The 11,211-nt window shown below is 47.3% G+C and overlaps 1 protein-coding gene across 2 annotated transcripts in view; it reads right to left on the bottom strand.

Annotated features, from left to right (window-relative positions):
• Window positions 1-1,394: 1,394 nt before the first annotated feature.
• PRRX2 (paired related homeobox 2) overlaps window positions 1,395-11,211 on the bottom strand; it is a 68,798-nt gene continuing 58,981 nt past the window's right edge. Inside the window, exons 2-4 of one of the 2 annotated variants that reach the window (XM_053281780.1) lie at window positions 8,816-9,000; window positions 7,528-7,706; window positions 1,395-6,435 (exon numbers count right to left, since the gene is read on the bottom strand). In XM_053281780.1, coding sequence (XP_053137755.1) covers window positions 6,297-6,435; window positions 7,528-7,706; window positions 8,816-9,000 — 503 coding nt within the window. In that variant the 3' untranslated portion in view covers window positions 1,395-6,296. The remainder of the gene's footprint in view (window positions 6,436-7,527; window positions 7,707-8,815; window positions 9,001-11,211) is intronic. The other variant, XM_053281781.1, reaches the window with a different exon arrangement.

The raw sequence follows: 11,211 nt of genomic DNA, 5'->3' as shown, positions 1-11,211 counted from the left end.
AAAAAAAAAAAAGCTCTCCAATGAGCTATGGCCCTGTCTCCTGAGGAGAACATATTACCGCACTCACAGGCAGTGGCCCATCCAAATGCAAACCAAGGCAGACCCTGCTTAGATAATTTGTGCTTGCCACTTCAAAACCAGCTTTCCTCCCAGAGAGGTGGCCAGGTGGCCTTCTATCCCTTACTTCTAAAAATGGGCATCTAGGAGCAGAAGAGCTTCCACACAAGGATGGTGGCATTTGACAGAAGCTTTGAGCTGCCACCGGTGCAAGCTTATCAATTTTTTGGTTGTGGAACGTTTATAGTTTCCCCCCAAAGAATCCTGGGAACTGTAGTCTGGGGAGGAGTTGAGAATTTCCTGTTGGGAGATCTCTATCCCTACTCCGCACAATCATAATTCCCAGCATTCCTTAGGGCAGGCCTGCTCAACTTTGCCCCCCCCAACTGTTTTGGATCTACAACTCCCATAATCCCCAGCCACAGTGGCCAATAGCCAGGGATTATGAGAGTTGTAGGTCAACGTCTGCAGGAGGGCCAGAGGGAGAGGGAATCCCTGGTAAACCTGTTAAAGCCTATAGAGTAGACACATCCCTGTTTCAGTCTTTTCTTTAGCCCCATTCACACATTGCATTTAACACTTGTACAACGAGTGTATAGTGTACCCAAGTACAGTCATTCACATGTTATGTTGAACGCAGGTACAGAAGTATCCTTCCTATCTTTTGAAAGGCCTGTATCCTGGTTCACTTTTAAAATGAACACAGGTATAATCATTCACACAAACTCAAGTACGAGTGTACAGACATCAGTACACTCGTACATCATCATATCTGAATCTGGCCCTTCTGTGTCCACCATTTGCAGGTCCAATTCCAGCCTCGAATAGTCTTGCTTTACAACTGACCTTTAGCTTTCCAGGGTTAATTAGGCCCCAAGGGTGTCTGGGGGGGGCAAGTGGAGGCAGTTTTCCCCTCCCTCCGCCCTGGATTGAGCCAATCCTATTGAATTCAGTGGGGCTTACTCCCAGGTAAGTAGGCCTAGGGTGTTCTAGTACACCCCCCCCCACTAGAAAATGTCCTCCAGATGTCTATAGACCAAATATTGAAGCAGAATCTGGGCAGCATCTGGCTTAATTTACTCCTGAGTAGACCGATTGAAATCAAGTAGTCATATACATGGATGAGGCACCAAATGTTGCCTACAGAGTAATCCTTAAGTATTGAATAACTTAGTCTGGGTGCTGCTGATTGGCCCTGCCTCTCCCCATATAAATCCCAACCCCCTGGGCACACCCACCATGCGGGACCTTCACACACACACACACACACACCCAATTGAGCATTCAATCCGCACACTAAACCCCAAAACAATCACTGAGGCCATTGAGACACTGAATGTAAAAACTATTTGGTATTTATTTTGTAAGCACAGAGGTAAGACAATCAATAGAATCAGACTGGATTGGCCACTGTGACCAGCTTCCATCCCCTGATGGCCGCCATTTTGAAACAGAGAACGTTCCTTGCAATCAGACACATCTAAAATCCATTGTATATCCTCTCACGATTAACGCTGGGGACGGAAGCAGGGATGCACGGTTCCTCCTCCATCCCTTTAGATGGATGCTGTGTGGGCTTCTGTCGGAGAAGGTGGTCCCCTCTTTTTGACTTGCTGACGATTCCATCAAAACAACACCCACTGGAAGATGGCGTGCCGTGTTGCTCAAATGAACATGATTGATCTCGCCATCTCCAGAATAGCCACCTGGGCTTGGTTTGTAACACAGACTGGTCTCTATGGCTTTGATTGTCATTACTTGCCCCTCCCAAAGAATCATGGGGATTGTCATTTAGTGAGAATGCTGAGAATTCTGTTTGGGATTTCTGGGTCACCTCCTCCCACAAGTACAATGCCCAGGGCGCCTGGGAAACTGGGACCTTTCCTAGCGATTTCCAGGAAAGAGAGAGTTTCCTGCTAGCTAGGGAATACTCCACTAGCATTCCCTGCTAGCACTTCCCATATCCCGCTAACATTTCCGGCTATCTCTTTCTGGGAAAGAGATAATTTCTTGCTTTCGCTTTTCTGGGAAAAGCATTTCCTGCTAGCTAGGAAATACTCCACTAGCATTCCCTGCTAGCACTTCCCATATCCCGCTAACATTTCCAGCTATCTCTTTCTGGGAAAGAGATAATTTCTTGCTTTCGCTTTTCTGGGAAAAGCATTTCCTGCTAGCTAGGAAATATCCTGCTAGCTTTTCCTGCTAGGACTCCCTATATCCTGCTGGCATTTCATGCCAGCTCTTTCTGGGAAGGAGGGGACGCCTATCTACTTGCTACATTCACTGCAAGAAAAGCAGACAGCCACAGAAGATTGTTGTGGAGACTCTCTTCTGAAAGAAGCTAACCAGGAGGGCTCTACCTTGATACCATGCTGACCGCGAAGGAAAAGTTAGATGCTTGACAGGCTTTTGCTTTTTATTGTCTTGCTTAACCCAGTTCTCCTGCTTCTCAACTGCTCGGGAGAATTAGCTGAGTGAGAGAACAAGAGGTCTAACACATCGGCTGTAGCTTCTGTAGCTAGGATCTACGTTTGTAGTGTGGGCGATGTCCACTTCCATTTGTCAGGCAACCAGATTGTAAATTCAGTCATCCAGAAACCTTTGGTTTAAGAGGTGAGTGAAGATGCTTTACGTGTTCGCTTGTGTTCTAAAAAGCATGGAAATTGCAAGCTAAGGCGCCCATCTTAACTTCCGTGCCACGTAAGCTGTAAAGGCTTTGTACAGGCCCCTATATTAATGCTGGCTTTGGAAATGAAGCATAATGCACCCACACTTGGCCTTGGCCTCACAGCTGGAGTGACTGGCTTTCTGATGGTTGTGTGAGGCCGCCCTGAGAATCTCCATAAGTGTCCCTTGGAACTCATGGCTGGAGAAGAAAGCAGAGTGATTGTAGAAGGCGCCACAATTGTGGCTGGGGAGGATGGGGTGATGTGGTTCAAAAAACAGGAGAGCCAAAGTTGCCTGCCCCTGATGGAGACAATACTGAGCTTATAGCAAGACAATACTGAGCTTATATCAGTAGTTGCCTTGGTCTGTGCTCAGTATTGTCTACTTGCTCTGTATTATCTACTCTGACTGCCAGCGGCTCTCCAAGGTTTCAGGAAGGACATGTAGACAATACTGAGCTTGTAGACAGTACTGAGCTTATACCAAGACAATACTGAGCTTATATCAGTAGTTGCCTTGGTCTGTGCTCAATATTGTCTACTTGCTCTGTATTATTTACCCTGACTGCTAGCGGCTCTCCAAGGTTTCAGGCAGGATGTGTAGACAATACTGAGCTAATACCAAGACAACACTGAGCTTATTGGTAAGACAATACTTGGTAAGGCAATATTAGTAAGCTTCTTGGTAGGACAATACTGAGCTTACACCAAGACAGTACTGAGCTTATTGGTAAGACAATACTTACAGACTGCCATCTGGTTCTCCAAGGTTTCAGGCAGGACATGTAGACAATACTGAGCTGGTAGATTGTACTGAACTTATATCAAGACAATACTGAGCTTATACCAAGGAAGCTTCCTGTGTTCCTACGTACATTTGAAGTTGGGTGGTGAAGGGAAAGGTGGCTCTGGAACCAGAGGATGGTGGTTTCGGACAACACAGAAATTGGCAGTGCTCACACTGGGGCTTTGCATTTGCTGGGTAAAGGTGGTTCCAGCCAGTTTATTTTCTGGTGATTCTACAAAGTTGCCTGTGGTGTTTCAAATGAATCCATTCCTCAATCCAGGCCAGCTCTTACACTATGCTTTAGATTAGCTACAGTTTAGTTCGGTCCTAGACTGGGGATGGGGCAGATACAGACCAAGCCGGAGAACCAGGATTGCCTTCCTGTACTTGCTTTATAAAATTATGCATGGAGTAGAGAGAGAGAGAGAGAGTGGACAGAGAGTCATGTTTCTCCCTCTCTCAGAACACTAGGACCAGGGATCATCCCATGAAACTGAAGGCTGCAAAATTTAGGACTGATAAAAGGAAGGATTTTCCTTTTATAATTTATTAAAATTTAGGACTGATAAAAGGAAGCACTTTCCCACACAGCGCATAGTGAATCTGTGGGATTCTCTGCCACAGGATGTGGTGATGGCCACTAGCTTGGATGGCTTTAAAAGGGGCCTGGACAAATTCATGGAGAACAGGTCTATCAATGGCTACTGGTCTGGTGGCTATAGGCCACCTCCAGCCTCAGAGGCAAGATGCCTCTGAATACCAGTTGCAGGGGAGCAACAGCAGGAGAGAGGGCATGCCCTCACCTCTTGCCTGTGGGCTTCTCAGAGGCATCTGGTGGGTCAGGATGCTGGACTAGATGGGCCTTGGGCCTGATCCAGCTACGCTGTTCTTGGTTTGCATTTGAATGGGAGACTACATGTGAGCACTGCAAGATATTTCCCTTAGGGGATGGGGCCACTCTGAAAAAAGCAAGAAGGTTCCAAGTCCCCTCCCTGGCAGCATCTCCAAGACAGGGCTGGGAGAGACTCCTGCCTGCAACCTTGGAGAAGCCACTGCCAGTCTGGGTAGACAATAGGGATGTGCACGAATTGGATTTTACGATTCAATCTGAATTCAAATCGAATCTGCTCAAATCAAATCAAATCGGTTCAAAACAGGGTCGATTCGATTCAAATCCAAATCAATTTGACCTGGCTTTGGCACCTTTTAAAACCAACCAGGGTGCCGGAATGGTTTTTAAAAGGCGCTAAAACGGTTGCCGAACCGATTTGAATCAATTCAAATTTGAATCGAGTCAATTCGATTTGGATTTGAATCCAATTACCCTTTTTAGGGGCGATTTGATTCAAAGTCGAATTGCTCGAATCGCCTAGATTCAAGTCGAATCGAGTAGAATCAGTTTGCACATCCCTAGTAGACAATACTGAGGTAGATCGACCAATACGGCAGGATCGACTCGATATATGGCAGCTTTCTCTGTTCCTCATTTTGAGAATCGAGGGCAGGGCTGCCCAACATCAGCCCTCTAATGCTCTAATCACTGCATTTACCCGAATAGTGGACGACTGCATTTAAGGCACTCCCCTCAAAAAATAGAGATGAAATAATACAGCTTATACTTGTATCTACCCCAAAGGACTCTGAATTTAAGGCACACAGGTTTTTCTGAGTAATCTCTACTATTATGAGACTGGAACAGAGGGAGAGTTGCCTTCTACTGAGTCAGACCCTTGGTCCATCGAGCTCAGGATTGCCTACACTGACTGGCAGCAGCTCTCCAAGGTTCCAGGCAGGAGTCTTTCCCAGCCCTTCCTGGAGATGCTGCCAAGGAGTGAACCTGGGACCTCCTGCATGACGCTCTTTCACTGAGCTACAGCTGCACTTGCAGCTGCCTTCTGAGTCAGGCTCTTGGTCTACTGAGCTCAGTATTGCCTACACGAACTGGCAGCATCTTTCCATCATTTTGCAACCACCCCACCATCTGCTGGCTTTTTTTTTTTTTTTTTTAAGAAAAGGGGATAGGGAAAATCAGAGGTATAGTCTATTTTCCAGCAACTTTGTGTTGTTGGCTACGCCTACGTGTACAATTGCACAGTGCAGGAATGGGCCATGGATATGTACAGCAGGGTCCGGAGAGTAGCACTACCCACTCGGGGAAAAGAGTATCTTTCTCTGTCAGATACTGCAGCCCGTCAGTGTGAAATCAAATGCCGGTTTTATTGACTTTGGCCCTGCTATCCTTGCATAGTCCGAATCGGCCTCACACAAGCAACGCCGTACAAGCAGTGGAGAGGAAGGAGGATACCGTCCTGTGGATGTTTCCGACTTCTGTTCTCAAGTCGATCTTTGGTCATCCAGTCATATGGGCTGGGAACTCTCCCAGTGATCCATTCTTTGGTTTCTTGAAGTCACTGAATGCAGGTTAGTGTGGCGGGTTGCTTTCTTCTGTCTGGAAGAATTCAGAGCTCCTCCCGATGCAAAAAACAACAACACATGATTTCTTTTCAGTCTGGAGAGATGGACAAGGGCACTTTTGGAGCAGACCGGATCCTTGCTCGGTGAGGGAATTCCTCATTGAGGACTAGTAGCTTGTTGAACCGGGCTCTGTCTTCCGTATTGGTATGGAGGAGACAGAAAGAGGGAGAGGGGGAGGGGGGTTGTGCACAGCGGAGCTGGTGTGAGAATCATTTTAAGGTCTTGGTTTCCCAGTGGATTCACCTGGAGATCTTGACTGGGGGGGGCGGGTCTTGAAAGAGGCAGGACACCCATTTCGGCATGACCCGCTGTCAGTTCACGGTGGGCACTTGGTTCTGATGGAGGCTGAATTCTTTGGCTTTGAGGCGTAAGCTGGCAATGCTGTTGGCCATGCTGACCCCTTGTGTGGGCGTAGCAGGGTTGCTGGAACTGTAGGAAGGCACCGGGCTGCTGGAAGGAGGGGGCAGGGAAGGGGAGTGAAACAGGAGCAAAACGAAGGGAAAGAGGCATTAAGACTTGCATGAAAAAATAGAACAAAAACTTTTCTATCTCTCCCACCAGATCTCTCTCTCTCTATATATATATATCTCCCACCAAATAGTCAATTCAAAAAGAGGAGAGGTGGTCTTGTGGTAGCCAGCATGAATCATCCCCTTTGCTAAGCAAGGTCCACCTTGGTTTGCATTTGAATGGGAGACTACATGCACTGGAAGACATACCCCTCAGGGGATGGGGCCACTCTGGGAAGAGCACCTGTATGCTTGCATGCAGATGGTCCAGGTTCCCTCCTTGGCATCTCCAAGATGAGGCTTAATGAGATTCCTGCCTGCAACCTTGGAGAAGCCGCTGCCAGTCTGTGTAGACAATACTGAGCTAGATGGACCAAGGGTCTGACTCAGTAGAAGGCAGCTTCCTAGGTTCCCATCAAGCACTTTGTGGTTGGCATATCACATAGTCTTCCATTTTTGATACTGTGTCTTGTTAATGGCAGTGAAATGTAGGGATGTGCAAATCGATTTGAATTCGAATCGATTCGACTTGAATTGGGAGATTCGAGTGATTTGAATTTAAATTGAATCAACCCTTAAAAGGGCAATTTGATTTGAATTCAAATTGTCAAAATTCAATTTAAATTTGCTTCGAGAGCTGTTTGGCACCTTTTAAAAACCATTTGGGCCCCCGATTGGTTAAAAAAAGGTGCCAAAAGAGGATCAAATAAATTTGAATCTGATTGGAATCCAAATCGAATTTTCAGACCAGATTCGAATTTGATTCACATTCGAGACGAATTTCTGGAATTCCATTTGAACTCGAAATGAATTTTTAAAATGGTTCCATGCACATCCCTAGTGAAATGCTGCAGTTGTGTGAGGCAGTTGTGTGACTGTACAGCCATCTGGGTTTTTTTATTTTTATTTTTAGAACTTTTGCTTGAAAATGAACATCTCACCCAACAGCTGTGTAGGGAGTGGGCCCTTCCTCACTGCTTAATCGGTCCCGCAGTACAAGAACAGGGAACGAATGAAGAGGACCTGGACTTACCTGTATGGGGATGTGCTGGACCAGGAGAGATAGTCTGGGCTCAGGGTGGTCGGGCGGGGGGCCATGGGTTGCTCGATGGCTGCATCTTGGCTGTAGGATTTGAGGAGGGATGCAGATCGGTTGGCCAGCATGGCTCTCTCATTCCGGCGGAATTTGGCCCTGCGGTTCTGAAACCAGACCTGGTGGGGAGGAAGGAGAGAGAAAGAGATCCCGGTGTTTATCTCAGATGAAGAGGTCAATCCAGGAGAGGAGAGCTGTGTTAGCAAGCATGACTTGTCCCCTTAGCTAAGCAGGGTTCACCCTGGTTGCATATGAATGGGAGACTAGAAGTATGAGCAGTGTAAGATATTCCCCTTAAGGGATGGAGCCGCTCTGGGAAGAGCAGAAGGTTCCAGGTTCCCTCCCTGGCAGCATCTCCAAGATAGGGCTGAGAGAGACTCCTGGCTGCAACCTTAGAGAAGCCGCTGCCAGTCTGTGAAGACAATACTGAGCTAGATGGACCAAGGGTCTGATTTGGTGTAATTGATCACTCAAAAGACTTAATGGGGTTCAGTCCAGTCAACAAACAACTCCAAAAGAACCCTCTAAAATACCATCCCACTTGAAACATCTGTTTAGGTGCTAAGAAAGAAACTGTGGGCAATCTTCCTCCATATAATATATATAAGTAATACCCTGCCCCCACCGATCCATCCATACATTAAGGATGTGCACAGAGAGCGATTCGTAACACATCCCTGGCACCTTTAAAAGGGAGGAGAGCAGGTCCATACCTTCTCCTCCACTGCTCACCTGCACCGTCCTATTTGGACGTCCCCCACCAGCTGCCCTCATGTGCCAGCGGCGTGCACATGGCCTCCGCACATGCGCACTGGCCATTTGCGTGGTCAGCATGGTTGCTGACCATGGTTGCTGCGGGGCGTGCCGCCTGAACAGGAAGTTGCGGGCGAGTGGCAGAGGAGCAGGTATGGACCTGCTCTCCTCCCTTTTAAAGGTGTCGGGGATGTGTTACGAATCACGATTCGAATCACGATTCGAATCGCGATTCGAATCGCGATTCGAATTGCGATTCATGCACATCCCTAATCTACATAACCCCCCCACCCCACCCCACACCAAATGTAATACAAGAATATCAATAGCTAAAAATAATAAAGGACAATTTTATTATGTTTTATTTATTTATTTATTTATTTATTTATTTATTTATCATTTCTTTTGTTATGATGACACTAGGGAACCCATTCTCGGCAGGCAACCCCCACTTCTCCCTCCCCGCCTCTCTCACCTGCACTCTGGCCTCGCTGAGGCTCACCCTCCGTGCCAATTCCTCCCGCACGAAGGCGTCTGGGTAGTGCGTCCGCTCGAAGACCCTTTCCAGCGCCTGGAGCTGACTGCTGTTGAAGGTGGTCCGGTTCCGTCTCTGCTTCTTCTTCCGCTTGGCGGAACTGCGAGTCAGACTCAGGCTTTCACCTGTTGGGAGATCACAAGACCACCACAAAGTTCATGCGATGCAGGCACACCTCGCAGCCAGCCTTCTGTGCGTGCATACCTGCTTGAGCCCGCCTGGATCCTGACCTGGAAGTACCCCTCTTTGCGGAAAAGGAGGAGGGTGCCTCAGCTTTTGTGGCAACTGGGGAGAGAGATGGGTTCTTCTTGCAATGCATGGGCCGGCCAGCAGGTGGCACTGAGAAAACTGCGCAACTGTTTGGCGAAGGGTAAAATTGTGCTAGGAACAAGGAAGGAATTCTGCTTGTATAGTGAGTAAGCTTGCACTTGGAATTTGCACACAAGCTTTGCAGGCCCCACATTTTATTCCTGCCTGGTCTAGGAAGTCACAAGTCATGAGAGAAAGATCCCTCGGAGTGTGTTTTAGTTTAATTCTCGACTGAAATGTTATACAGTGTTTTGCTTCCCCCCCCTTCTGCTGGGCAAACATCTGGCTTCCATTTGCTGCCTAATAGCGGGGGAAAAAACGTTATTTTGGAATGGTTTTGAAATTTGGAATAGTTTTATGACAGCCCTTTGATTTGTAGCAGAGGTCTCCTAGATCTCTCTGCTGTATGTCAACTTTTAGCGGTTATGATGTGGCAAAATTCTTGCCCAGCGGGAGGACTGCGCACTAATCAGCCTTTGCGGTGCTGTCAGGAAATAGGACAAGGGGAAGACACAAAATCTGCAAAAGGGATATATGAAAGAAAGGTCCAAACCCCTGCTTAGAAAATTGGGGGGGGGGGGGATCCATGGCTTTTGTGTTTGCCTTCTCACTCCCAGAACGGATTCCATTCTTGAACCCATGGTAACGTAGATGCCATACAAAGATAGAGGAAACCACATGACGTATTAATTAGAGCAAAGGTTCCCACACATCCCCCCCATGTTGTTGGACTACAATGCCCATCACCCCCTGCCACAATGCCCAGAGGCAGGGGATGATGGGTGTTGGCCCAACCACATCTGGGAGCCCAAGGTTGAAAAACCCTGATCTAAGGCAAAGTCTAAAATTAGTTTTTTTTAAAAAAAAGAATTTCTGGCTCAAGTTTGGGAATTCTGAAGCAATCCAGGAGGGGAATGAAACCAGGGTGGGTGGCAGCCAATCTGGTGTGTCAGGGCAAGAATTTATCCAGTTCTGTGGGGTGGGGGGACAGCTTGTTGCCCTTTGGTAGCGTCCGGTGTCTTTATGACTGGCCGCCATTTTGTTTTTCCCGGATGTCCCAGAAAGGTTGCTATTTCTTGATACACCATCCTTTCAAGAGGTCTTAGGAACAAAATGGCCACCACTACAGAAAACCCTCCCATTTTCACTCCCAATTTTCACTGTGGTGGTAAAAGTAGGGAAAGGGGCTATTTGGCTTATTACTACTAATATCAGGAGCAGAGCCCAGTTTCCTAAAAAACCCTCCCCCCTTTCCTCCCTCCCTCCCTTCCGAAAAAAAGACTGGATTCTTAGTTCTTGTGACTGCAAAGATTATGATGATGATTTGAAATGTATTTGTTGCCCTTCTAGAATCAGGGAAACATGGTTCTTCAACACAGAGATGAAGGCTGATTCAAAATACATATTTACATCTGACGCAGGGGTCTATTGGCTAGTGCCTGTGTAATCATTAACGGGATGATGCTGGCAATGCATCACAGTATTTCTCTCCCCAAAACATGATGCTACGTACCCTTGCATGTAGGTTTCCACCATCCCTAACTCTGCAGGCATTTCAAGGCTAAGAGCAGAATATTCAAATGGTACATTCTTGCTGGGATTATACCACTTCAGAGTGCCAACAATGTCTTGCCTGTTGAAAGCTACGATATCAGAGAATGTACTACCTTGGCTTTCTTTCAGAGATGCTAGTTTTCTAGGTGCCAGGAGCTTTCTCAATGTGGAGAAGTGTTCAAGAGGGCTGTTCCCAAGGTCAGTGTTTTTAGGTGGCTGTGCAGAGCAGACTGCCCTGGAAGGTCCGGATGCTGTTTTACAGCCCCATATACTTGGGGGGCAGGCACGTTTCAGCACCATGGAGCCAATGCCCACAGGCAGTGAGGCTGTTCTTCCTCTTTGACTGTTAGCTGGTTTGCCTACCCACAGGCTTTCTGATGCAACAGCCCACCAGAAGCCATTTGCTTGTGGAACTCCCCGAAACTAGAACTGACATTGACTGCCCCACAGGATTCTTCTTGAATGCGTAAATC

Source organism: Hemicordylus capensis, chromosome 17 (assembly GCF_027244095.1).
Source record: "Hemicordylus capensis ecotype Gifberg chromosome 17, rHemCap1.1.pri, whole genome shotgun sequence".
Classification (NCBI taxonomy): Eukaryota; Metazoa; Chordata; class Lepidosauria; order Squamata; family Cordylidae; genus Hemicordylus; species Hemicordylus capensis.
This window is presented reverse-complemented; position numbering and strand designations above follow the sequence as displayed.